Source organism: Sorex fumeus, unplaced genomic scaffold (assembly GCF_029834395.1).
Source record: "Sorex fumeus unplaced genomic scaffold, SorFum_2.1 ptg000131l, whole genome shotgun sequence".
Lineage (NCBI taxonomy): Eukaryota > Metazoa > Chordata > Mammalia > Eulipotyphla > Soricidae > Sorex > Sorex fumeus.
This window is the reverse complement of record NW_026606188.1, coordinates 23605218-23632997: the sequence shown is the minus strand read 5'-3', so window position 1 is coordinate 23632997 and position 27780 is coordinate 23605218. Positions and strand designations below refer to the sequence as shown.

The following is a 27780-nucleotide window of genomic DNA, read 5'->3' as shown; positions in this document are numbered from 1 at the left end:
GGCCGGGAGCCAGGGGCGGGAGCTGGGCGAGGGGAGGGCCCTCGGGAGGGTCAGCCCGGGAGAGTTACGGGGGGAGGCCGGCGGCGCCGAGGGCAGGTAGGACGGCGCGGCGCGGGCGGGCCGGGGTGCAGGCCGGGCGCGGGCCGGGGGTCCCCGCCGCCGCGTCCCTGCCAACTCCAGCCGCCGCGGCCACTTTCAGTTTCATTTCCACGGACCCTCCCGCCTGGGCCGCAGCTGCCGCCGCGATGCCCAGCAAGTTCAGCTGCCGGCAGCTCCGGAAGACGGGCCAGAGGTTCGAGAGTTTCCTGCTGGAGCGCGAGCTGGACACCGAGACGGATCGCGAGCGGCTGCGGAGCGTGTACAACCGCGACTTCAAGCGCAGGTACGGGCCGCGGGCCCAGCCCGGGGGTACCCCCGCCAGACCCCGCGGGCGCCGCGCGCGGGCCGGGCCGGACGGGGGGCGGGGGCGGCGGGATCGCGCCCCGGGCCGCGGTGGCGCGTGGGGGAGGGCGCGGGGAGCAGCCGCCGCGTCCTGGGGGTCGGCCCCTCCGGGGAGCCAGCGTGGGGACGGGATGTCAGGGCGCGGTGGGCAGCAGAGGGACACGACCACGCACGCACCCGCCTCCATCAGCACCTGTGGCTTCTCCATGGAGACCCGGAGCCACGTCCGGCCCCCCGGAGGCCCCCTCGCTGTGGCCGAGAGCTGTTTGCTTTCCCTCGCCTGCTAGCATCCGAGCAGAATCAAAGCCACTTCTCGCTGCCAGACAGCCGAACCGCTCCTGAAACCGCTCTAGCAACAGGCTGCAGCCTCGAGCCGAGAACCCAGAAACAAATTAGCAGGGATGAATGGAGAGTCTCAGAGCCAGGAATAAGGGGGGGTGGAAATTTAGATTCCCTTACCGACCGCCTGGAAATGACCCACCCAGAGGCCAGCCTGGCTGCTCGGGAGCCCGGGCTAGACCCTGTTAATATTGCAAATGTGGTTTTTTTTTGGGGGGGGGGAGAGGGTGTGGGGATGCTCTGCTGGACGGGAGGAGGGGAGACGGGGGAGGGGGGGCGGGAGGGTAGCAACTCCATATCAACCAGATCCTATCTGGAACATCGCTGTTGAGAATGAGTCACATTTTAAGAGGGACATTAATAGACTTGCACAATATCGAAGAGGGGCACGGTGACCGTTGGTTGCTCCAGCTGCTGGGCACAAGGGGAACTTCTGAAATTGGAAAAAAAAAAACCCTACAATCCTCGGGGAGCAGTAGGGGTTCTCTGTTCAGCATAGGGTGTACTGAAATGCTTGGCGAAATGAAACGAAGAGGAAAATAGAGACAATGAGAAAAATGCTGGCCGCAGGAAAACACCTTTCCCATGGGGGGGCTTCAGAACATTTCACCTTGTTTTATTTATGTGTTTGTCCAAAAAATATCCAGCCTGCTGGTCTGCCCAGGCCACCCACTTCTGGGGCTCTGTTAGAGAAATGGTTATTCTGTGCTTTGGGGAAAGTAGGAAAGGATAAGAATACTGGGTGCTCTTTATCTGAGGGTTTTGCAGCTGTGGGAGATGATACTCTAATACAGTGGAGCTGGGGACTTACTTATAGGCAGTAAAGCTTCATGAAGTTCAGCAGGAGGTTACAAATAGGAGACACTAAACATTGGGATTTTTTTTTGGGGGGGGGGCATACCCAGAGGTTACTTCTGGCTCTGTGCTCAGGAATTACTCCTGGTGGTGCTCAGAGGAACGTATGGGATGCTGGATCGAACCCGGGTATGCTAGGCAAATGACCATCTACACCATCTCTCCCGCCCCAGTATTGGGAATTCTTGCAAAAGGCAAGTCAAGAATTTGTTACAGCAAAGGTAAGGGATGATGAGGAATTTGACCACTTAGCCAGAGCAAGCAGATCGCCCGGGCCATTGCCTCGGTTAGTGTATCATTTAGAATTGAGGAGAGAGTTGACAGAGCCTGTTTGGGTCAAGGAGAGGCCATATTTGCCAGCTCGAAACTGAAGATAACAGTTTTTTCAGCACTATTTTCCCATAGCCTGGGAAAGCCAAGACATGCCCATTTACACACTGTACTTTATCTCAGTCGTGTTAAGGGATTTTCAAAAGTAATTTTTTTGCCATCCACACTGGTTTTTGATGCAAAAAAGCTATCACTCCTCTTCACTTCACGGAAAAAAGGTCCTTGGCCTTGATGGAAACGCGGGGAGTGACAGAAGTGTAGACAAAACATGTACTGTAATATTGCAGCTCTGGGGTTGTGTTTAGAAAGCTGTAAAACCTGGGGTCTCCTTTTAACTAGCTGTATTTGACTTGAACAACTCTAAATCTTCCATTTGGGACCAGAGCGATAGTACAGGGATAAGGGCCCTTGCCTTGCCTGCAGCCAACCCACGTTTGATGCCTGAAACCATATATCTCTCCCTGAGCACAGAGCCAAGAGTTTCCTCTGAGCCTCATCCCCCCCAAAAATCCTTCCCCCTCCCTTTTTTTAAAATTTTGTTTTGGGTCTACACCCATCTGTGCTCAGGGCTTACACCTGGCTCTGCACTTAGAGATCACTCCTCAAGGGAGGACCCTATGGGGGACCCTATGGAGTGCCAGGTATTAAACTGAGCCAGCCACATACATTAGGTAAATGCCCCACCTGCTGTACCATCTCTGCAGTCCCAATCTTCCATCCCTCCCTAACTATTAAGCATGTGAAATAATATTTTTCAGAGATGTGTGAGGCCAAAATGAACTCAAGCCCCCCCGCCCCCAGTTGCAAACTCATGGGCTTCCCAAGAGGGTGTTTGCTTTAGTACACAATCCCGTTATGGGGAGGAAGGGAAGGTTTCTTGGAGACCTTCCTAACCTTGGGCAGGTGAGTCATTCTTTTATCCAACAAGTATTGGCCTAGTGCCTTCTATAAGCAGGCAACCCTAGTTGGTGTATATACGCAGAAGGAACCCAACTGAGAAGGAGGCTGCAATTAAACTAATAATTATTGTTGCAATGAAGGCCTGTAAGAAAAAGTCCAGTGTGTGGTGAGAGTGTGTAATTCCGAGAACAAACAGAATCTTGAAGAGGTTTCGGGGAGAAAGTGATGTTTCAACAGAATCTCCCTTATTTTTGGGGTGGTGATGGTATGTGTATGTGTGTGGGGGGGGGGGGTGGTGGAGGTAGTGTCATACCTGGCAATGCTCAGGACTTACTCCTGGCCCTGTGCTCAGGGATCACTCCTCAAGGGGTTTGGGGGGTGCCCTATGGGGTGCTGGTGATCAAATTTGGGTTGGCAGTGTGCAAGACACTTGCCTTATTCTCTGTATTATAGCTCTGGCCTCTTAAACAGAATCTTGAAGAAAAGTAGAAATTAGCAGATTTAAGGGACAAGGGAAGAACATTCCAGAAGTGGGGGGGAGGTGGCACTGTCAAGGGCTAGGGTGAACTCGGGACAACAATTGACTGGAGGCTTGGAGGGAGAAGGCGGGATCCATGGTACCCTATGGGCGGGAAAAAGGAGGGGTTTCATTCTTTTGTTGTGTTTTTAATCATTGCAGAAATTGGAAAGCACCAAAAGTTTCAAGGCAGAAGACTGGCAGAAATGGGGGGTTTGAGAAAGATGTTTCTGACTTTTGACCAGGAGAGTAGCTTGGGACTGGACCTTTAGCTGTAGTACTTCCCTGCCTGGTCTCACAGAAACCTGTGTTAACCAACAATGTGTGTCATCAGAACCATATTTAGCCTTCATCCCTGTCCCTGCTGATATTATTTTATTTTGCTTCAGTTTGATAAAATTCCTGTTCTTGCCCCACTAATGAGAGTTGCAACCCAGAATTGGTAAAAGGCAGAACTAGATGTCCCTTTAAGATCGCTTCCCAATCTGATGTGTTCTGAAATACCATTCCTCTAGCTATTAGTCTTCCTGAGCTTCATTTAAAAGGATTAGTCATCGTTAGTTCCCCCAACAACAAATAATGGACCAAGGGCAGGGCATTGTAGACCCAGGATGTTCTCAGCAGTATTGCTGACTGCAGGGGGGGCTCTAAGGGGGTATCTGAGGTACAGAGAAGTGCAGATCAACTAGAAGCCCCAAGGAGGTGAGGATCCTTGCCTCAGTTTTTTTCCTTTAAAATGGGGATGAGAGCCAGAGTGATTATACAGTGGGTAGGGCGCTTCCTTTGCATGTGGCCTACCTGGGTTTGATCCCTGGCATCCCATATGGTCCCCCAAACCAGGAGTTATTCCTGAGTTCAGAGCCAGGAACAATCCCTGAGCCCCACTGGTTGCAAAAATAAAACAAAAGTGTTTTTTAAAAAATAAAGGGGCCAGGGGCTGGAGCAATAGCACAGTGGGTAGGGCATTTGCTTTGCATGTGGCCAACCCGGGTTTGATTCCCAGCATCCCTTGAGCACCACCAGGAATAATTCCTGAGTGCAGAGCCAGGAGTAGCCCCTGTGCATAACCGGTTGTGACCCAAAAGCCAAATAAATAAATAAAGGGGCCAAAATAAATAAATAAATAAAGGGACCAGAGCAATAGTATAGTGGGTAGGGCGCTTACCTTGTGTGTGGACAATCCAGGTTTGATCCCCATCATCTCATATGATCCCCTGAGCCTGCCAGGAGTGATTCTTGAGTGTAGAGCCAGGAGTAATAAATTAATAAACAGGGATGATTATTTGCCTTTGATTCAGCTGGACTGGCTCAGTCCCCAAGTACCACCAGAAGTGATCCCTGAGCACAAAGTCAGGAATAAGTCCTGAGTACCACTGGCTATGGCCCTGACACCCCCACCCCCTCAAATCCCAAAATAATAAATAAAGGGGGAAGTCGTGGTACTGCACATGTATGAGGACCTGGTTTCCGTCGCCAACACCACACACACAAAAATGTTTCTATGACCTAAGTTGCCACCTGGATGCGTGATTGTGGGCATTGAATGAGAAAATGCATGTAGGAATTTGGAACAGGTAAGCTTTGGTTTTGTGGGGGACTTTTTTGGGAGTCTAGTCCCCAGACTGTGGGGTCATAAATTGGGTGACGTGGTAACTGGCAGTGTCTGATAACTCCTGCCAATTTAGGGAATGGAGCCAAGAGAAGGGCGTGATGCCAGCTGTAGGGACTGATAAAACTGCTGTCATCAAGATGTTTGCAGAAGGAAAATAAATGACAATAAAGAATACAAGATTTTTATTGGGGCTGGAGCGATAGCAGAGCAGGTAGGGCGTTTGCCTTGCACGCATCCGACCCAGGTTCGATTTCCAGCATCCCATATGGTTCCCCGACCACTGCCAGGAATAATTCCTGAGTGCATGAGCCAGGAGTAACCCCTGTGCATCACTGGGTGTGACCCCCCCCCAAAAAATACAAGATTTTATTTAATTAATTTATTTTTATTTTTGGTTTGGGGGCCACACCTACCTGGCTGCACTTGGTGCTTACTCTTTTTTTCTTTCTTTTTGGGTCACACCCGTCGATGCACAGGGGTTACTCCTGGCTCTGCGCTCAGGAATTACCTCTGGTGGTGCTCAGAGGCTCATATGGGATGCTGGGAATCGAACCCGGGTCGGCCGCATGCAAGGCAAACACCCTGCCCACTGTGCGATTGCTACAACCCCACTTGGTGCTTACTCTTGGCTCTGCACTCAGGGATCACTCCTGTTGAGGCTTAGGAGATCCTATGGGTTCTGGGGTTCAAACCCAGCTCCTGTGCCTGCACGGCAAGTGCCCTATCCACTGTACTATGTCTCGGGACCCAAGAGTAGAAGATTTTGGCTGTGTTACACCGGGCATGTGCTCTAACCCTTGTATCAGCTCCCTGGCCTCATTAACATGCTAACACCTGTGCTGTGAGCCACCAGTGGTACACACCAATGTCAACAAGTTGATTATTTTTTTTTTTCAGAAGTAAGTTTTTTATTATCCATAAATATGGTCTTTAATTGTTTTTTAAATGAAATGATACTTAAAAAAATGTTAAGGCACCATGATTTGCATGTTCATAGTTGAGTTTCAGATGTACCATGGTGGTTTTAGTGTCCCCCGCTTCCTGCTTGCCTCCAGTCTGCCTCAGCTTCCCAAATGGTGCTCAGAAGGCCCGGCCACACCCCCTCTGTCTCTGTACTTGGATTGGTGGGTGGTTAGTGCTGGGGCAGAGGATGGGGACCAGGGCTACACCTAGTGGTTCATGAGGACTAGGGACCAAACCTAGTTCTTGCATATACCCTGACTCCTGTCCTCTCTCCCCAGCCCCGCACTGAAATGTTCTGAAGGCTTTGGGTAGCTGCCCTCCTTGAGGTCCCTTTCTTTTCTCAAAGCCAGCATACAGCATATGTATGCAACATACGTCATACATCACAATTTCCACTGATACAGAGAGCAGTATTCCTCATACCCACTTTTTAATTTTTTTTTTTTTTTGCTTTTTTTGAGTCACACCCAGCGATGCTCAGGGGTTACTCCTGGCTCTGCACTCAGGAATTACTCCTGGCGGTGCTTGGGGGACCATATGGGATGCCGGGAATCGAACCCAGGTCGGCCATGTGCATCCTACCCACTGTGCTATTGTTCCCGTTCTGCCCACTTTTGGTTGTTGTTTTGGGGCCACACCCAGAAGTGCTCAGGCTTTGAGCTCATGATCACTCCAGGTAGGATTCAGGGGACCATCTATGGTGGGAGCTGGGTGGAATTCAGGTCACTGTGGGCCAGGCGAGTGCCCTTCCCGCTGTTCTGTCTCTGGACCCCGTATTCTTTTGGACTTGAAGCTCCTCCCCATGGCAGCACCCCACCTCCCTCCTTCTCCTACTACTTGTTCAGGTAGCAGCCAAGGGTGGCCGGAGGCAGTATTTTTATGTTTGTGGCTTCAGGCTATTCAGTGTTGCTTGAGTCCCAGCTCAGTTCTGGTTGCCCCCAGCAGTGCCTAGGGGACACTTTGCGTATGTGAGTGTGTGTGTGTGTGTGTGTGTGTGTGTGTGTGTGTGTGTGTGTGTACTTGTGCGTGAATTGAAATTGTTTTTAATGAGATTTATGTAGAGAAAAGTGAGAGGAGAGAGATGAGCTCAGAGAGAAAACCTCCACCCTTTTGAGCTACCTCTGGTTCTTTTTGGTTATTTATGAAAAGAACAGGATGATATTATACACATTTTTTTCTTACATTGTGTTATTATTATTTATTTTTGAGGAGTTTGGGCTGCAACTGGTTGCCTCAGGACTTCCTACTGACTCGGTGCTCAGGGATCACTCCTGGCAGTGTTCCAGTATCAAATCCTGGTCATATGGCAGCAGCCAGAGCCCTTCCTGCCCTTTCCCATCACCAGGGAAGTGCCTTGCCCACTGTACTGTCTCTCTGCACCTATAAATATTTTTTGTATTCCACTTTCCTTAATAACATGTAATGGAAATCACTACTAATAATCTGGCATATATCACTCACATACGTTGGAGTTTCCCCCAACACTTTGTTATGACAAATTCTAAATACAAAAGTTGAGATGATTATACAATGAATACCCAGATACATTCACCTTGATTTCTTAAATTTCTTAATTTACATTTTATACCTGGCAGGCTACCAAAAGTATCCTGCCCACAAGGCAGAGTCTGGCAAACTCACCGTGTCGTATTCAGTATGCCAAAAACCAGTAACAATGATGGGTCTCATTCTCTTAACCCTGAAAGATCCTCGAATATGGCACTTTTTAAAATCTCAGGGCTAGGACGAAGGAGATGTTACTGGGACCTGCTCGAGGCAATCGATGAACAACAGGATGAAAGTGATACAGTGATTTTAGACCTATTTTCTCATAGAAGTATCCCTTTACCCATCTTAGTCTTAGTCTGTGTTTCAGGTTAATTATGGAGAGCATTGCAATTCTCTAATGACTTTAACATGACTATCATTTCATCATTAGTAAGTGTTTGAGTGCAAAGTTCCTTCGGTGGTACCCAGGGGTAAATTCCTTTGGTGCTGGGGGATGACTGTGCAGTGCCAGGGACTGAACCCAGGATTCTGGAATGTGTGCTCCCCAGCCCTTTGTGCTATCTCTTGGCCCCTTCCTCTTTATTTTTATTTTTTACATTTTGGTCCCCTCCAGCTGTGCTCCGGTGCACCTTGTGGCTCTGTGTTGAGGACTGTAGGGTTTGGGTTAAGGACCAGCTTGGGCTTGTACCACACCGTCAGCACTCAGGGCCCGGTCCTGGCTCTGCTCAAGAGTTCCCCCTGGAGGTGTTCAGAGGACCATATTCAATGCCGGGAATTCAAAATGGGGTTTAGGCAGAGCTCTTCCTCTTAGTCCCTCACAGGATTTTGTTTCCAGTTCCTGGCTACAGTGAATGACTGTGGGGAAGCACCTTCACATTGTTTCTTTTTCTCAGAAATGGGATTCCTGTCTTAAATCACCTCTGTTTGGGGACTGAAGTGACAGTATAGTGGTTAGGGCACTTACCTTGTACGCACCCACCATAGTACCAGGTGGGGTGCTGGGGATCTAACCCACATCCTGCCTACTGTACTATCTCTCCAACACCTAAGTTGAGTGTTTTTCTTTTATATTAATGCCAGTGGGCCCCCTGATGAAACAGAGAGGAGAGACTGCAACCTCGAGAAGAGGATCTGCCACTTTCTGCTATGGCCTCTGCCACCCAGGCACTGGCCGGAAAGGCTAGGACTCACAAGGTCTGCAGCGAACCCCCTGCAGAGCCCCCTGAGTCCCGCCAGCCCCACCAGGTAGTCACCAGGTCACGCCTGCCATTGAGTTGTTCTGTACGGCACGGAAGTTGACCCCCCAGCACCCAATTTCTCTGGGAGCTGTGCACTCAGGCTGGAGCGAGGAACTGCTTTTTGCAGGAGAGAGAAGTCAGCCCTAGGCCTCACCCAGGCCCTTCTGCTCCTTGCCTTCTCACAGAAAAGAATTCCAGGAGGACACGAGCAGTGAAGTAAAAACAGATTTTATTTGCAGGTTTTTGAGGAAGGGGGAGGAGGGAGAGAAAAGAGAGAGAAAGAGAGTAATGCACTTCAGAGAGAACACGGGTTTCTCCTAGGCAGAGAGCCCCAGAGCACATCCCAGCAGTAAAGTATGAGGGTATGAAGGTCCGCATCTCAATGGGAAGATGCAGGCTCCCCATGGGCTCGGCTACAGCGCTACAGCACTGGGCTTGGGCGGCACTTGTACAGGCTTCCTTTGTTCAAGTTGCCTCTTACAGGGTTTCTCCCAAGCCTCTCCACGTGGGGCTTCCTGCCTAGCCGAGAGTCCATCGCTAGGGTGGTTGCCAAGGGGGTAGAGTTGGGAGGAGCTGATGGTCTTCTTTGAAATTCCTTTACCAGCCTTTGTTCCTGCTGGAGCTTCTCCCTAAGGGGATGGAGTGGGAGTGGGGGTGGGGTGTCCAGTCTTGTCTGGGTCTGTGCTGACGCCTGGTAAAGGTCTTTTTTTTTTTTTTTTTTTTTTTTTTTTGCTTTTTGGGTCACATCCGGCGATGCACAGGGGTTACTCCTGGCTCATGCACTAAGGAATTACTCCTGGTGGTGTTCAGGGGATCATATGAGATGCTGGGAATCGAACCCGGGTTGGCCGCTGTGCTGTCGCTCCAGCCCCAGGTAACGGTCTTGTTAGATCTTAATTCCTGTGTCTACAAGGTGGATCCTGACACCTTGTTTTATTACTTCCCAGGCATTTCATTATTATGGGACCCTTCCCTATCTGCCTGCCTGTCTCAATATTGAGTTGATCACCTTATTCCACAAATATGTACTAGTAAAAAATTTTGGTTTGGGAGCTGGAGCAATAGTACAGCAGGTAGGTGGCTTGCCTTCTATACATCATCTCCTCCGCACCCCATATGTCTCCTGAGCTCCACCAGGAGTGATCCCTGAATACAGATCCAGGAGTAAGCCCTGAGCACTGCTGGGGTGGCAGAAAACAATTAAAACATTTTTGCAGGAGGCTTTATTATTTATTTTAGGACTATCACTTTAGACTAGGAAGACACTGTTGGAAAGTCATTGGAGAAGAGCTTAGATACAGCCACGGAATTTGCAAAGTTCACAAAGTTGAGTTTTGCTTGCCTATATGCTCATGTGGAAGTTACAAAAATAGGTGATTCCATATTAAAATTTTGACTTGGGGAAGAAAGACGGAATGATAGCACAGTAGGTAGGGCATTTGCCTTGCACATTGCTGACCTGGGTTCAGCACCCCCAGCATCCCATATGGTCCCCTGAGCCTGACAGGAATGATTCTTGAGCACAGCCAGGAATAAGTCCTGAGCACCTCCAGGTATGGTCTCAAAACCAAAAAATTTTAAAATACGTATATTTTTGACTTGGACTTCTCTTAAAACCAGTGGATGGGGCCTTCCTGGGTCTCCATCCCCTGCCGCCAGCCTCCGTCTGGAGTGGCGAACAGCCCTTGCAGGCACAGGCCTGCCTTCCCTTCCATCCTCTGTCCTCCACACAGGCCAGGTCACCAGTGCTCAAGGGGTCTTCCTCACGACTTACCACTGCCACTGTGCAGCTAGCAGAGGTCCCCCTGGAGCCTGCTGGTGGTGTGTGTGTGTGTGTGTGTGTGTGTGTGTGTGTATTTGGGGTCCATATCGGCAGTGCTTCAGGGCCAGTTCTGACTGTGCTCAGAGAGCCTTATGAAGGCACTGGGGATCAAACCAGGTTCGGCCACTTGTAAGCCTTACCCCCTGTGCTCTCTCTGGAGCCTGAGGTTGTTTTGTGTTTCTGTCCTAATCCACAGAAGTTGGTGACTCAGTGGTCATGGACTTCGGTAAAAGTTCTCATTGACCTCCTGGTTTCAGTCGACCCCACCCACACTGGCTGGCTCTGGAGCCTGACTCCTGATTCTGAGATTTCCTTCTGAGTTTTCTCCTTTCCCAGGGGCTTCCTTTTCCTTTCTTCATGGAGTCTACCTGGCCTCTGCCTTTTTTTCTTTTTAATTTGCAGGAGAAAAAAGGGCTACACCTTGCAATGCTCAGGGCTTATTCCTGGTTCTGCACTCAGGAGTCACTCCTGAAAGTGCTCAGAGAACCATATGGGATGGCGGGATCAAACCCAGGTTGGCCGCATGGAGGAAGCATCCTACCTGCTATACTGTTTTTCTTTCCCCAGCTTTTTTCTTTTTCTTTTCCTTTTACCTTTTTTTTTTGGGGGGGGGGTCACACTCAGCGATGCTCAGGGGTTACTCCTGGCTCTGCACTCAGGAATTACTCCTGGCGGTGCTCGGGGGACCATATGGGATGCCGGGAATTGAACCAGTGTCGACTGCATGCAAGACAAATGCCCTACCTGCTGTGCTGTCTTTCAGGCCCCCCATCTTTTTTTCTTTTTCCTTTTTAATTAATTTTTATTTATCCCCCATAAATTGCAAAGTTATGAATATCTGGGTTTCAATGTTCTAGCACCACTCCCTGTGTTCACTGTGTCCCCCAAGTCTGTTGCAATGACAAGCACTGTATTTTATTTTAATTAAAAATTTTTTTTTCTGGTTTTTGGGCCATACCTGGTAGTGTGCAGGGGTTACTCCTGGCTCTGTGCTCAGGGATCATTCCTGGTGGTGCTCAGGAGACCATGCAGGCTTCTAGAGTTAGAGCCTGGATCGGCCACATGCAAGGCAAGCTTCCTACCCACTGTGCTATTGCTCCAGCCCCTGTGACAGGCACTTTAATTACAAATTTTAGGTCTGGTGGTTCACATTACTGTTACTCGTAGGATTTCCTGCTTACCACTTGACCACCCTCTCCTCAAGAGTGACTTGTCAACATATAGTAAATAGATTTTTATTTTCTGTATTAGACATAATGGCATCTAATACTATTCATGGAATTACTTATGAAAATATTTTAAGATCAATGGACTCTTGCTTCATTAATAAAAACTTTACTGATTAAAAAAAAAAAGAGTGACTTGTCGCTCCTCTTCTTGAAGTTCCCAAACCTCGAACTCTCCCCTGGCCTTTGTGCTGAGTGCTGGGCTTCTGAGTCAGGTGCCCCTGGGGGCCCGGAATGAGGCCTCAAAGCGAGATGGTACCCCCCCAGGCCAGCCCCCACCCTGCCCTGCCCTTTCCTGCTGTCTCCGGAACTTCCCTCCCAAACCCGGAACTTCCCTCCCAAACCCGACCTGACAGTTGCTTTCTTCTGCTCTGCATCCTCCATTGCTTCTCTTGACAATCATCAAATTCTACTTGCTGGACTTTTTTTTAAATCAATTTTATTATTATTGATTTTTGGGTTTGGGACCACACTCAGTAGTCCTCGGGGCTTACTCCTGGCTTTGTGCTTAGGATCATTCTTAGCGGGGCATGGGGCCATATGGGTTGTCCGGGGTCAAATCCATAACCATTTGTGTAAGGTAAGCACTCTATCCGCTACCCAGCCCTTGAATTTTGTTTTAGTCATAGTCATTTTCTTTTTTGTTTTTTTGGGGCCATACTGGGTGGTGCTCAGGGCTTACTATTGGATCTTTGTTCAAGGATCCTTCCAAGTAGCGGTCTGGGGACTATATGGGGTGCCAGGGATCGAACCTGGGTTAGTCAAGTGTGGAGCATGTGCCTTCCTCACTGTGCTTCTCTCCAGCCCCCAACCGTGATTCTCAGTGGTAAGGTTTTATGCACGTGCACTCGAGTGCCCCCTTCCAGAGAGTCTGCCTTCCTTTGCCAGTTATCTCATGGCTCCCCCTCAATTTCCCCACCCTCATCTCCCCACCATGGAAAACTCAGCTCTGTAGACCAGTTCACAGATTCTGGTGCTTTGGGGTGTTTGTTATTTTCTTGCTACTTCCTCTTTTTCTCCCCTCTGCCTTATTCAGGTCCTTATCACCTTTTTTTCCTTTTCTTTTTTTTTTTAAATGGGTGGGGCTACACCCTATGATGCTCAGGGATCACTCCTGGTGGTACTCTGGGGGCCATATGGGATGCTGGGGATTGAACCCAGGTCAACTGTGTGTAGACAAATGCCCAATGCCCTACCTGCTGTACTATCTCTCCAACCCCTCTTATCATCTTTTAATGAGACTCTTGCACGGGTCTTCTAACTGGTTTCCCTACCTACAGTCTTGCCTCCAGCAAAGCCATGCTCCAACCTGATGCCGGAGCCATCTGAAATGCCAATCTGATTTTGCCACTCCCCTGCTTAAACCTACCACACAGCCGAGGCTCTCAGCTCAGGCTAGCCTTTCATGCGTGCTGAAAGTAAGTTACTACCCCTGCCACTTCTGCTCCTAGTAGTCACTACTTTCACTAATACCAGTACCAACAGTAGTAGCTAACATTCACTGTGTGTTTTCTGTGACCTGACTTACCTCTTTAAAGCAAATCAGAGCCAGTTTGAAGTTTTGTGAAGCATACCATTCTTTCACTCGGGATGAAGAGGAGAGGCAGAGTTAGAGACAGGCACCAGGAAAATCCCCGTAACAAGAAACAGGACCGATCTTTTTAATTTGGGGGCCAGTGGTGGGCCACACCTAGCAGTGCTCAGAACTTCTGGCTCTGTGCTCGGGGTCATCCCTCGTACTGTACGCAGTCCTGGGGTTAGGAAAATGCCTGAATCTCTCAAACCCCAGAAATGGTTTTCTTATCCTCTAGTTTTAGCTTTTATTGGGATTACCATGGTTAAGAACCATGGAACTAGGAATCATTTTTGTTTTCTACAAAGTATCGAGAATGGTCAGTTGTCCAGATAGTAAATCTGTCTGTGAAGTTACTTGCAGGGGTTTGGGTTCAGCGTGAAGTTCAGGCTTTGTGGCCTGCCATGCTGAGCTGTACTGGACCTGTCCCTGACTGCCTCTGCTGCCTCCTGCCACCCCTTCCCTTGCCCGCTCCACAGGGGCACACCCCTGACTGTGTGTGATACTAACCCTAGCACCCCTCACTAGAGCTCTGTGTGCCAGGCCCTGGCTGTGAGGCTCCTGCCCTGCCCTGTTGGCAGGATTCGCAGGTTCCTACCAGGTAAGTCTCACACCCCCACTGTAGAGAGGAGAGGGGAGACTGAGGCACAGTCCCTCATTCAAGGTGCCCAACTAGTGTCACAGCGGGGGGCAATCCCCGCACATCTCTTGTACATGCTTCCCATCTCTCTCTCTCTCTCACACACACACACACACACACATGAGACCTTGGCATATGCTTGATGCTTATTATTATTTTATTGTTTCAATTTGGTGCCACAGCTGGCAGTTCTCAGGGGTTACTCCTGGATCTGTGCTCAGGGATCCCTCCTGGTGGGAGTCGGGAGACCATAAGGGATGCCGGGGATTGAGCCCAGGTCAGCAGTATGCAAGGCAAGTGCCCTCCCCGCTGTGCTATCTCTGGCGCCTGTTTTTGGTGCTTACAGTGGATTATCACACACACACACACACACACACACACACACACACACACACACACACAGCCCTTGATGCTTTTTCTCACATCTGGTGAGGTTCATTCATGCTTTGTGCTCACTTGTTTTGTTTGTGGGGTTTTTTGGGGGGCTGGGGTGGTGTTAAGGCATCACCTGATGGTGCCCCCCGGGGTTACTCTCAGATCTGTACTCAGAGATTCCCCCTCTTGCCCCACCTCAGTGCTGAGTAGATCACCTGCGGTTCCTGACATGGAGCTGCATAACCACACACGTGCAAGGCAGGGCCTCATTTTCTGTCCTGTCTCTCTGGACTCTTTTTGGTTTTGTTTTTGTTTGGGGGTCACACTTGGTGGCAGGGCTCAGGGCTTATTCCTGGCGCTATGCTCAGGAATCCCTCCTGGAAATGCTCAAGGAGCCATATGGGGTTCTGGGCATTGAACCTGTGTTGTCTGCATGCCAGGCAAGCACCTTACCTGCCGTACTATGGCTACAGCGCCTCTCCTGTCCTTAATGAGTCGATCCTGACCGTCCTGGGAAGGCCTCATGGACACAGCCCCTGCTCCCACCCTCAGTGCCCACCCAGCTGTCTGGATTGCCCTGGAACCTCCTTTGCAGGAGTCTGTGTGAGCTGTGCTCACTGAGGCAAGCTGGGGTCTCTTGCATCTTTGAACCCCCACATCCAGTGCAGGGTCTGGCACATAACAGGGTGTGTGTGTGTGTGTGTGTGTGTGTGTGTGTGTGTGTGTGTTGAGTTTGCTACGCTGAATTTGAGGCACTGCTCCTTGGAGTGAGTGTTCTTCTGACCGTTTCCCCTGTCTTCATCTTCTCTAGGCACAGAGCCAAGCTATTCACTCTCTGGAGAAGGATCTTTTCCCTTCCTGCTGGTTCCACCTGCACCCTTGACTCCTGGGGGGGACATGCTGTCCGACCGGCCACCTAGTCCACACACCCTGGACATCTATTTCTCTGACCCCCTCTCACTCTCAGGCTGGACCTCAGATCAGTTCTCCCAACCAACCCATGATACTCCTGCCTTTGCCCAGAGTTCTATTGGAGGCATTGTTTGTATCTTTTTGTCTCAAATAGTGCTTCCCCTCAGAAGATAATTTCTTCTTTTCTTTCTCGTCCCTTAGTTTGTTGCACTTGGTTTGGGGGCCACACCTGGTGATGGCAAGGGCTTACTCCTGGTGGTGCTCTGCTCACCATTTGGGATGCCAGGGATCGACCACGGGTCGACCGCATGTAAGGCCAGCACTCTCCTCACATGTTACGGCTCCAGCCTCCTCTCTCCCCGTACCCACATCAGTAGTTCCTTGTCCTGGCCCTCAGCCTCCCGTTGGGAGCATCTGTGTTCTGTGTGGTGTTCTCTTGTCTTTCCTTCCAACCTGAAGGAGCCCTGCTGTCCTGACTTCCCAGTGTCTCTGCTTTGGCAGCTGTGAGACCCGCTCCCCCGGCTTCTCCTCCATGCTGTATGGAATGAAGATCGCAAACCTGGCCTATGTCACCAAGACGCGGGTGCGGTTCTTCAGGCTGGAGCGCTGCACCCAGGAGCCTGCTGAGCCCGTCCGGGAGCCACCGAGACAGGGCACAGAGCTCAGCCAGCAGAAAAAGTCACTGCTAGCCAAGATCTTCGATGACAGGTGGGCATAGGGCTTGGGAACAAGGCTTGCGGCAGCTGGCTGAGAGAAGGTGCTTGACTGGGGTCGAGTGATAGTACAGCAGGAAGGCCTGGCACACTTGGACCTGCGTGGTGCCCTGAGCACAGAGCCAGAGGAAACTTCCCGAGTACTTCCAGGTGTGGCTCTAAACAAACAAATCAAGAGTGCATGGCTTCAGGGGCACAGCCCCCTCTCTGGGAGTGGGGGCGGAGGCAGATAGGGTGTCCTGGGTTCCACTGGCATTTTGCCATCCTATTCTCCAAGAGCTGGAGCAATAGCACAGCGGTAGGGCGTTTGCCTTGCACGCAGCCAACATGGCCGACCCGAGTTCGATTCCTCCGCCCTTCTCAGAGAGCCCAGCAAGCTACCGAGAGTATCTCGCCCGCCCGGCAGAGCCTGGCAAGCTCCCCGTGACATATTCGATATGCCAAACACAGTAACAACAGTCTCCAATGGAGACGTTACTGGGCCCACTCGAGCAAATCGATGAACAACGGGAGGGCCTTTACCTTTACCTTAAAATTCTCCAAGCCTTGCTCCTTCGTGCCCACCCTTCCCAGGGTTCAGTGCCTTTCTGGGGCATGGGGGGGCGGGGACCATGCCCGCAATGCCCTGGCTATTCCCAGCAGTGCACAGGGACCATCTGTGGTTCAGGGATTGAACTGGGATGGGCTGCGCACAAGGCCAGTGCCTCAATCCGTCCTGTCTGCCTGCCCAGGGCGCAGTACCTTCACGGCAAACATGGGGTGGATGTGGAGGTCCAGGGGCCCCACGAAGCTGTTGATGGGCAGCTCCTTATCCGCCTACATCTGGACTGCGAGGAGGTGCTGACTCTGCGGCTGCGCAATGGAGGGAGTCAGCCCGTCACCCTGACCCACCTCTTCCCACTCTGCTGGACCCCGCAGTTCACCTTCTTCTACGCAGATGAGGAGCTTCCCTGCCCACTGGGCCCTGGTGAGTGGGTTTCCAAAGGAAAGCGCCTCTGCATTGGGGGGGCCTGCCCTGAGCGAGCTCTCCTGTCGCTTGCCGGGGTCCTCTTTCTGCTCCGACGTCAGGAGGAGGGCCTGATGGGAGGACTCATGAGCTTTTTACCCCAGGTGAATCCTTTGAGCTCCGTGTCCACTGCCAGACCAGCTTTGTGGGCCACTTCCCGGCCACCGTGCTCTGGGAGCTGCTGGGGCCTGAGGAGTCAGGCTCGGAAGGGGCTGGCACTTTCTACATCGCCCGCTTCTTGGCTGGCGTTGCCCACAGCCCCCTGGCTGCCCAGCTGAAACCTACCACTCCCTTCACACGGAGCCGGGTCACCAGAAACCCTGTAGCCACCAGGCGGATTGAAGAGGGAGAGAAGCCTGACCGGTGAGTCATGCCTCATGCATCGAAGCTTTGGGGGTACGAGGGGCTCCCCGTGCCGTGGGAGGCAGAGCCCTTCCCTCATTACAAGTTGGATCTAGTGCTAGAGCATTAGAGGGGACGGAGCCCTGTAGTTCCTCCAGTCGAACCCGGGATCTGACACGTGTAGGACGAACGCTCTACTGTGAGCCTCTTCCCGCCCTGAGACTGTTTCAGTATTCTCACTAGCAATGCTGCTGGGTTAACTGCAGCCAGTGGCGAAGATCTTGCTTTGGCAACTTGAGATCATTCACATATTAGCAGTTTCACCGCTTGAGACGGTATGAGTAGGACTCTTTGCATATTGGCAGACACACGCAGTCGTCCCCCTGGTCTATTTTGGAAAATTTCATTATCCCAAAGAGGAACTCCGTCCCCACCTTTAGCTTCACACTTCTTGCTGCCGTCCACTTGTTCCCTTCCAATACTAAACAAATTCTCACCAGCTTTGTCTCTATAGATTTCCCTATTTGGGACATTTTATGTGACTGAATCATATAGTAGGTGTAGACAGCCTGTTTTTACATCCTTGTGGGGCTACACTTGGTGGTGCTGGTGGAAGGAGGGCGGGGTGGGCATATGATGCCAGGGATCGGGCAAAGGTCTGTACACACACAAGCTCTACCATTCGTGCCAAGTCTGCAGCCCTACACATCTCTCTGTAACATGTTTTAATTATTATATATTATATTTTTTTGTTCTGCGAGGCAAGCATGCTACCTGCTGTACTGTCACTTGGGCCCCTCTCTTTTGGGGCCACATCAGGTGGTGCTCAGGCATCACTCTTGGCAGTGCTGGGCTCCCAGGCAGGACTGGCAATTGAACCCAGACCACCCACACGGAGAACATGCACACTTGCTCATTGAACTGCCTCCCTAGCCCTCATGTTACTGGTTGTAACATGTCGAAGTGTCATCCAAATACTGGGCTGTATATGCAAGCAAAAGGTAGGCCATTGCTGGGTTGGAGAGATAGTACAGTGGGCGGGGCACCTACCTTGCATGCGGCTGAACCGGGTTCCATCCCTAACACCCCATATAGTGCATGATCCTTGAGAACAGAGCCAGGAGTAAGCCCTGAGCACTATTATATGTGGTCCCTAAACACAAAGGCCCTTGTGTTTTTGTTGTGTTTTAATTTGGGTTGGGGGTGGGGTATCTGGGGCAATGCCTTGGTTCTGTGATCTGGATATCCCTCCTGTGCTCAGGAAATCATATATGCTGCTGAGGATTTGAACCAGGGACACGGCCGACCCAGTAGCATTCAGGCAGTTGCCAAACTTCTGCTCTGGCTCCTATGACCCACTGTGCTCTTTTGTTAAAAATGCATGTATGGAGGTTGGAGCGAGAGTTCAGCAGGTCGGTTCTTGCGTTGCATGTGTTCTACCCAGGTTCAGTCTCAAGGGTCTCCTGAACACAGATCCAGGAGTAAGACTTGAGTGCAGTTGGTGTGGCCCAATAAACCAAAAATTTAAAAATATGTTTTGTCGCAGGACATAGGGGGAAAATGTATGAGTGGCACTAGGGATCGTCGAAGCCCCTGGGCGTGTACTTTGCCTGCAAGTGGCCCAGGCTCAGTGTGATGCCCTCAGCACTGTGTGTGTGTGTGTGTGTGTGTGTGTGTGTGTGTGTGTGAGAGAGAGAGAGAGAGAGAGCCAGGCACGCGCCAGGCTCTGGTCTTTGACTATAGCTTGGTCGGGCATAGCCTCTATGATGGGTAACTGTATGCAACACAAAGGAAAAGTCTGAAAGGTGATAGAGCCAAAAGTCAGTGTCAGTCCTCACTAGATGGTGGAAATCATGGGTACTCATTTACTTCATTACCTATTTCCAGTTTCCTCCAGAGACCCCCACTGACTCTGGTGTATATACACTGTTGGTGTGTATTTCAGTTTCAGCCTCTGATAAGGAGACTGGCCAGCTGACGGCAGTGAGCTGTTTCTAGCCTTCTGCGTCCTGTGGGAGTGGCTGTCTGCCTGACTGTGCAGGGCCCCTTGGGATCACTCTCTCTTCCTCTCCTGCAGTGCTACAGGCTATGACCTGGAGTTCAGCCTGCCGCTGGGGCACTACCCGCCCCCACCTCGCCTCCGGCAGCTGCTCCCAGACCTGCAGGGAAAAAGCATCTTCACTGCCCCCAAGGAGATCGCCGAGATGAAGTAAGGCCCCCATTTGCATCACTGTGCTACTTTCTGGGACTCCCTCGGCCTCCACTGTTCTTTCTGACTGTCACCCCACTGCAGTCTGCGACAGGTCCTGTTCAAAGCCAGCAAGCCGCCTGGGCATCCGCCCGTCCTCAGGGTGCGGGCACTTATCTTTAAAAACACTTACTTTGGGCCAGAGAGATAGTGCAGTGGGCAGGGCACTTGCCTCGCGCGTGACGAACCAGGCTTTTTATCCCTGGCACTCCATGGGGTTCCCCGAGCCCCAGTAGGAGTGATCCCTGAGCACTGCCGGGCATTGTGCCCAAACAAACATGGATCTGGTTGAGTTATGAGTGTGAGACGAACAGAAATGAAGTGCAGCATGTGGGGAGGGGGCTCTGCTTCTCAGAAGCAGGGGAGATTGGAGCAGACAGCGGCATCCGAGGGAGCAGAGGGTGTGCCCGCAGAAGCAGGGCTGGAGATGCCAAGTCAGGGGTGAGGCGTGGGGACTGGGGCCTCCGCTTCCTAGCCAGGTGTAGAGCTCAGCATTGAGCACTTGCCTGTGAGCCCCCTGGCTTCCAGCCCAGCACTGCGCACCAGAGGGGGAGAGAGCCTCCCTCCTTTGAGTCTGCAGACGCCCACCCACTTGTTTGCTCTCCTCTGGCTGGTCCCCCAGAGCTGTGCAGGGCAGAGGGTGGGTGCTGAAGGTGCCTGCTCCCTGCCCCCTGTCCCTTGCCCCCTGCAGGGCCCGGCTGGAGACAGCCCTGAAGTGGCGGAACTATACGGGGAAGCTGCGCCTGCTGTTGCACCTGGAGGAGCTCCAGATGGAGCACGACATCCGCCACTACGACCTGGAGTCTGTGCCCATGACCTGGGACCCTGCAGACCAGAGGCCCGCACTGCTCACGCTGGAGGTCGGGGCTCCGGGCATGTCAGCAGGGTCGCTACCCCAGCAGGGAGAATAAGCAGGGGTGGTGTTGCCCTGCTGCTGAGGGCCTGGGCAGGACCATGAGGGTAGATCAGTGAGGAGGGCACTTGTGCCTTGCAGGCGGCTGACCCAGGTTCGATCCCCTGGCATCCCACAAGGTCCCCAGCACAAAGCCAGGAGTGATTCCTGAGCACAGAGCCAGGAGGAAGCCCTGAGCACCTCCCAGTGTGACTCCAAAACCAGAAAGAGTAGCCTGCACTCAGGCCGGTGTCTGAGCCAGGCCCGGAGAGGTCCCAGGTTTTAGTTTGCTATCCCCTGCCTATGATCTTATTTTTATATTTGGGTTTTTTGTTGTTTTAAATGGGGGTGTGGTACTGGGGATTGGATTTGGCCTTGTACGTGGTGGGCATGTATTTCGCTTTTAGAGCTGTTCAGGTATTTTGAGTGTATCTTGAAGTGCTCAGGCTGTGCTCAGGGGTCACTCCCAGTGGTGCTGAGGAACCATATGGGGTATCAGGGATAGAACCTGGTCAACCACCTTCATTCCTATACAGGCTTCTCAGGTCCCACCTTGAACAAGAGTTGATTTTGGCCAGGGTGGGGTTTCCCAGACCCAATAGTGATCAAGGGCTGCTTCCTTCTAGCTTTTTGCTGGGGGTTCCTCCCAGCAGAGCTCAGGAGACCCTTGAGGTGAGGGGTGGGGAGGTTGAAGCTGGGTCTCTTGCATGCCAAGAATGCTTGCCAACCCACTGGGCCCTCTCTCCAACCCTGAACAAGATTTGATTTATTTCAAGGGGTTTCAGGGCTACATCTGGTGGAGCTCAGTGCCTACTCTTGGCTCTGAGCTTACGGTTCACTCCTAGGGTAACTGAGGGACCAGGAACAGGAGTGAGTACTGAGCTAGGATCAGCTGCATGCAAGGCAATGACCCCTGTACCAGACCATTACGGCAGGGCAGGAGTTGACCTGGCCAAGAGATCCAGCAGACAGGCCTGGAGGAGGTTCGCCAGTCCCTCAGGAGGGCTTTGGCGGCTCTGGATGTAGGTCCCTAAGCAGCTCAGAACTTGCTCTGTCCTCTGATGCTTGCCCACTGGACAGGCAGGACCAAGCATCAGTCCCAGGATAGATGCTAACTGAGTTCACACCCTGTAGGTCCCCGGAGTGGCCGAGAGCCGTCCCTCGGTGCTCCGGGGCGACCACCTGTTTGCTGTTCTGTCCACTGAGTCACACCTGGAAGAGCCTGTCACTTACAAGGGCTTCGTGCACAGGGTGGAGTTGGACCGCGTCAAGTTGAGCTTCTCCAGGAGGTGTGTGTCTGGAGACCCCTGGGCAGCCGGGAGGGCGTCTCTCTGGAGCAAGGGGAAGGGGGGTGCTCTTTGGGAGAGTGGGACCCCAGGGAGGAGCAGGGTGCTTTCCCTCTGGGGCACTGCAGATTCCTTGGGGGCCTTCGCCTGGAGGTCTTGGAGCGGGGAGTTGGGATAGGCTCTGCTGCTCACGGAAGCCCCGCTTGTCCCCCTCCTGGCAGCCTCCTGAACCTCTTCGTGCCTGGACTGGCCTTCAACGTGAGCTTCACCTTCAACCGCCAGCCGCTCCGCGTGCAGCACCGCGCCCTGGAGCTGACAGGACGCAGCACACTGGAGCCCGTGCTCTTCCCTGTGGCCGCCCGTGGGGTCCCGCTGCTGCCCTCCAATGTGACCCTCAAGTGAGACTGTGTGTGGGCTGCCCCAAGGCCCCGGACACATGGCCGGAGGGGTGGGGTGGGGCTGGCCTCTGGGATCCCCGGTGATGGGGGTCCACACCTCTCCTGCCAGCCTATATGACCGGACTCTGGAGTCAAACCCTGAGCAGCTGCAGGCCTTGAAGCACATTGTCCTGGGAACCACCCGACCAGCACCCTACATCATCTTTGGGCCCCCAGGCACTGGCAAGACGGTCACTTTAGTGGAAGCTATCAAGCAGGTGGGGCCTCTCCCCTGACCCCTGCCAGACCACGCCCACAGTTCCCTGCATTTCTCTGAGCTGACCTCAGGGGTCAGTGTGGCCCCTGAGCATGGCTGTGCAGGTGGGGCCAGATTGTTGGGGTCGCCCTGTCCATATCCATTACCCGTTGGCCTGATTCTGCAGCAATCAAGTGCCTGCTGTTGGGACTCAGCTCCAGCCCTTGGGAAGCCCACACCCTGTGGCACCAGCCTGTGCTACCCTTGGCTCTCCAGTCTCCGTGCCTCACTCCATACACTGCCTGCCTCTGCCCCCCAGGTGGTGAAGCATTTGCCCAAAGCCCGCATCCTGGCCTGCGCCCCCTCCAACTCTGGGGCTGATCTCCTCTGCCAGCGGCTCCAGGTTCACTTGCCCAGGGCCATCTACCGCCTGCTGGCCCCCAGCAGGGACATCCGCTTGGTGCCTGAAGACATCAAGGTACTGGGGGGAGCTGGAAGAGTCTCAGGCAGTGGTGCTGGAGCTGGGACATGGGAGCCCTGGATTCTGCTGCTCATGGTGACCTCGGGTGGGCTGGCGCTGTCCTGCCCTGTCCCTGATTGGGGTGGGCTGGCGCTCTCTGCCCTGTCCCTGACTGGGGTGGGCTGGTGCTCTTCGCCCTGTACCTGCCAGGATGGTGGGGAGGGGTTCAGAACCAACGTCAGGGTGTGAGTGGGTAGAGCTGAGCCTCTCCCTTCTCAGCCCTGCTGTAACTGGGATGCAAAGAAGGGGGAGTTTGTGTTTCCTGCCAAGAAGCAGCTGCAGGAATATCGTGTCTTAATTACTACTCTCATCACGGCCAGCAGGTGGGGAGACCATATGTGTAAGTGGACAGCCCAGGCTGTGGGGGCGGGGAGGCAGTTTCTGAGGGCACGGGAGATGGGAGGGGCAGTCAGAGCCAGCATGGATGAGCGTTCTGTTGGGTAGTTATGTGCCTGCCCTCTGCTAGGTTGGTCTCGGCCCAGTTTCCCATCAGCCACTTCACTCACATCTTCATCGATGAGGCTGGCCACTCCATGGAGCCCGAGTGCCTGGTGGCCATAGCGGGTAAGGAACTCCGGATGGGGGTCGGGGCGGCCACTCTGCATGGGATTCCACGCGGAATCTTAGGCTGCTGCCCCCTCTTCCAGGACTGCTGGAAGTCAAGGAGTTGGGCGACCCTGGAGGGCAGCTGGTGCTTGCAGGAGACCCCCGGCAGCTGGGGCCAGTGCTGCGCTCCCCGCTCGCCCAGAGACACGGGTTGAGCTACTCGCTGTTGGAGCGCCTGCTCACCTACAACTCCCTGTACAAGAAGGGCCCGGACGGCTATAACTCCCAGTTCATCACTAAGCTGTTACGCAACTACAGGTGAGCCTGCACCCTCACACCCAAGGGCTGGCTGCCAGAAGGAGTGCGCTGGAAGCCGCCAGGCTTCTTCCTGGCCTCTTCACGGCTGCCCACGGGTTGACTCTGGAGCGGCATGTTGACCTGTGGACAGGTCTAGGGCAGGTTCCAGGTGATGTTTCCAAGCCATCCAAAGGGTGAGAAAAAGAGATGTAAACCTACTGCTGCCTCTGTTATTTTAATTTTGGCTTTTGGACCACATCTAATGGTGCTCAGGAGACCAGGCAGTGCCAGGGATTGAATCCAAGCCTCTTGCCTGCTGCATGCTCAGCCTCTGAGTCGCTCTCTGACCCTAGACCCTAGGTGGCTAATTTGAAGAGCTCTCTAAGCTTTATTCCAGGAGTTCATAAAATGCTCTTTCTCAGTCCTTACTCTTTTTAGCTAGACATCAGTGTTAACTATTGTTTTACAACATATATATATATATATATATATACACATACATATATAATTTTTAAAGAACTGATTTACAGTTGATAATTGAATTCTGGGCCTGGAGCGATGGCACAGCGGGTGGGTGTTTGCGTTGCATGCGGCCGGGTCTGCCGACTCGAGTTTGATTCCTCTGCCCCTCTCGGAGAGCCTGGTAAGCTACCGAGAGTATCTTGCCTGCACGGCAAAACCTGGCAAGCTACCCATGACTTATTCGATATGCCAAACACAGTAACAAGTCTCACAATGTTACTGGGCCCGCTCGAGCAAATCAATGAACAACGGGAGGACAGTGACAGTGATAGTGACAGTTGAGTCATGAATTATAGTTGAATTTTAGGCATATCATTTTTTTTTGCATGTAGTATTTTAACACCAATCCCACTACCAGTGTCAGCTTTCACCAGTGTCCCTATCCTCCACCCTTCACCCGCACCTACCCCCACCATACCCCTAGCAACCTCCGTGGCAGGCACGTCACAGAATTTGGTGGTTGTAACTGAGACTTCCTGTGTTGTACAGCTTCATGTTTTTTCAGTAAAGCGCATCAGATAATGGTGGGAGTACATTCTTGGGTTTTGTTCTAGGTCCCTGATCTCTTCCCCGCTACACTGAGCTGATGTGCTGGGTGTGGTTGTTGGTGGTGGTGTGGTCGGTGGTGGTGGTGTGGTCCGTGTGCCAGTCACTGTCCAGCAGGCGAGGGCACACCTGCACCGGGCCCAGAGCAGGAAGTGGGGGAGGCCAAGGACGAGGAGGACAGAGATTCCTCCAACTCCTGGTCCGGCTGTTCCCTCGTGCCAGGTCTCACCCCACCATCCTGGACACCCCCAACCAGCTCTACTATGACCAGGAGCTGCAGGCCTGTGCCGACAAAATCGACCGAGAGCGTTTCTGCAACTGGGAGGGGCTGCCCCAGAAGGTGCGGCTAGGCAGAAGCCCATTGGCCTCTCCCTTGTCCCCTTCCCCGGTCGGGCAGGATGAGGTGGGGGAGGGCCGGAGGGCAGCGCTGCTGAGGGCCCCTGCCCCCCTGACGGCCAGGGCTTCCCCATCATCTTCCACGGCGTCATGGGCAAGGATGAGCGCGAGGGCAACAGTCCGTCCTTCTTCAACCCCGAAGAGGCGTCCACGGTGATTTCCTACCTGAAGCAGCTGCTGGCCCCCTCCTCCAAGAAGGGCAAGGCTCGCCTGAGCCCACGAAACGTGGGCATCATCTCCCCCTACCGCAAGCAGGTCAGCCCCTTGGTTCCCCTCGAGGGTGGGGGGCTCGGAGGTCACTGCCCTGCCTCCTATCCGGCTCCCCCATGCACTGGGGCGTGGCATGACAGAGGTCCCTGTGCCCACCTTCCAGGTGGAGAAAATCCGGTACTGCATCACTAAATTGGACAAAGAGCTGCGGGGCATGGATGACATCAAGGAGTTGAAGGTGACCCTCCTCCCTTCTTCCTTTTGTATCTGGGGCCTTACCTGGTGGTGCTCAGGGGCACCTGGCTCTGTGCTCGAGGGTCACTTCCCGTGGCAATGGAACTGGGGTCCCCCGCATGCAGGCGCTCTGCCCAGCCCCCTCCACTGTCTCCAGCTCCCACTCTTTCACGGTCTCTCCCAGCTTCAGGCTCCTCATTTTGCCCACAGTGCCTCCTCCTCACCGCCTGGGGCTCTGCCTAGGCCCTCCCTCCCTAGACTCCCCACAGAGGGCTGGGCCAGGGGGCAGAAGCCTGAAGGTTTAGCCATTACCCCATACAATCTTTGGGATCGGGTTGCTCTGTGTACTGTGTCCTGGGGATAAAGTCCAAGCTCCAGGGCTGCCCGCCCTGTCATGTGACCGCACCCCTGCCCTCCCCCTCCCGCCGAGCCTGCAGCTAGGCTGCCTGCAGATAAGAATCATCTGGAGAGCTTGGCCTTGCACGGTGCCAGCGCCCCGCCCGGCTGTTGGCACGGTTATCTGGGGGCAGAGTCAGGGCCCAGGTATTTCTTACAGCGCCCCAGGTGATCTCTCGTGTGGCTAGGCTGGAAAGCTGAAGGCTCCCAGCTAGAGGCCCCTCTGGCCAGTTCCCCCTCAGCGCGGCTGGGTCTGGCCCAGGGTGGGATTCCGCTAGCAAGACCCAGTCAGTGCTCGTCCTCAGAAGCATTGCAAAGACAGGACACTGCCCTGCGCTCTTGGCTCCCCAGGGCGCGGCCCCCTGCCTGTCAGGGGCCCTGGGATCCTGGGCTCAGGCCCTGCTCTCCCTGCAGGTGGGCTCCGTGGAAGAGTTCCAGGGCCAGGAACGCAGCGTCATCCTCATCTCCACCGTGCGCAGCAGCCAGAACTTTGTACAACTGGACCTGGACTTTAACCTGGGTTTCCTTAAGAACCCCAAGGTTTGCGGGCTGGCTGGTGGCAGGAAATCGTCCTTCCGGCCCTTCCCTCCGTGACTCCACCGCTTCTTCCTTCCAGAGGTTCAACGTGGCTGTGACCCGGGCTAAGGCTTTGCTCATCGTGGTGGGCAACCCGCTCCTCCTGGGCCATGACCGGGACTGGAAAGTGTGAGCATCCCCCCCAGCCCCCTGCTGCTTGCGGCTCCGCGCCCCCCCCCCCCCCCATGAGCAGCACCCACACGCTGGGAGGCCTGGCAGCCCAGAGCCCCAGCCTGCTGTGGCAGGACCTGGGGTGAGGACTGTCCCCCCAGTTTCTGTGGGGGCCCCTGCAGCTGGGTGTGACTGTCCCTGTACCCCACAGATTCCTGGAGTTCTGTAAAGAAAATGGGGGGTATACTGGATGCCCCTTCCCTGCCAAGCTGGATCTGCAGCAGGGACAGAACTTACTTGAAGACCTGAGCAAGCTCAGCGCCTCTACCTCAGGTACGGCTGGTCGTGGGGGAGTGGCCGAGGCCAGCCCGTAGTGGGACTCACCCCCTCTCTCTCCAGGGCCCCGAGAGCGGGAGGGGGAAGATGGCCTGTCTGCGCAGGTGGAGCCCGAGTGGAGAAATGAGGTCTGAGGACAGCGCCCACCCACCTTCTCATGCCAGCCAAGCCTTAAGCGCCCCACCCCGCACCAGCACCCCAACCCAGCCCCGCCCCGCTCCCCCTCTCCCGGGAACCGACCCAGAGGCTGGGGAAGGCGTTTACAGCCAGCCATTCCCTCCCCCGCCCCACGGGACTGACTGGACGAGCTGCTGCTAACAATGGGGGGAAGAGGGAGGAAGAAAACCTGAAAACAAAATCTTGCCTTTGCCAAAGTCTCCATGTCTTCTCAGCCTGGTCGTCTCCTGCGCTCCCGAGCTGGTCTTGGGAGGGGAGTGGGGGACAGTCCCATTCAGCCCCAGAAGCCCCCAGGCCCCTGGGAGGCGGTGGGGCAACCACCCACAGGCTTCTAAGTTTAGCGACTCCAGACCACTCCCCTCACCCGCCTCCGGCCTGCGCCAGGAGTGACCTCATCCTGGCCAGTCTCCACCCTGTCTGCCTCAGTCCTGCCTCCCCAGGCTTGGGGGCCAGCACTGCAGGCCACTTTGAAACGAGGCGATGGACCCCAGGCTTGGTCAGACAGCAAGCGCCACACATGTTGCAGCCTGGCAGTCTTTAT

General features: G+C 53.6%; 1 protein-coding gene across 2 annotated transcripts; it reads left to right on the top strand.

The window, feature by feature from the left end:
- On the top strand, positions 1-27421 carry MOV10 (Mov10 RNA helicase). 2 transcript variants are annotated; one of them, XM_056138970.1, is made up of 21 exons: positions 1-96; positions 200-382; positions 15754-15960; positions 16697-16932; positions 17076-17334; positions 19391-19522; positions 20253-20421; positions 21588-21742; positions 21961-22137; positions 22247-22394; positions 22692-22850; positions 23112-23215; positions 23359-23456; positions 23540-23756; positions 25026-25143; positions 25263-25454; positions 25573-25647; positions 26454-26579; positions 26656-26744; positions 26938-27059; positions 27126-27421. In XM_056138970.1, exons 2-21 carry the CDS (start codon positions 246-248, stop codon positions 27194-27196), a joined length of 2991 nt encoding a protein of 996 aa, XP_055994945.1. In that variant the 5' UTR covers positions 1-96; positions 200-245; the 3' UTR covers positions 27197-27421. The 2 variants fall into 2 exon arrangements, with proteins under 2 accessions (XP_055994945.1, XP_055994944.1); XM_056138969.1 differs by lacking the exons at positions 1-96; positions 27126-27421 and having other exon boundaries at positions 134-382; positions 26938-27100.
- Positions 27422-27780: the final 359 nt, after the last annotated feature.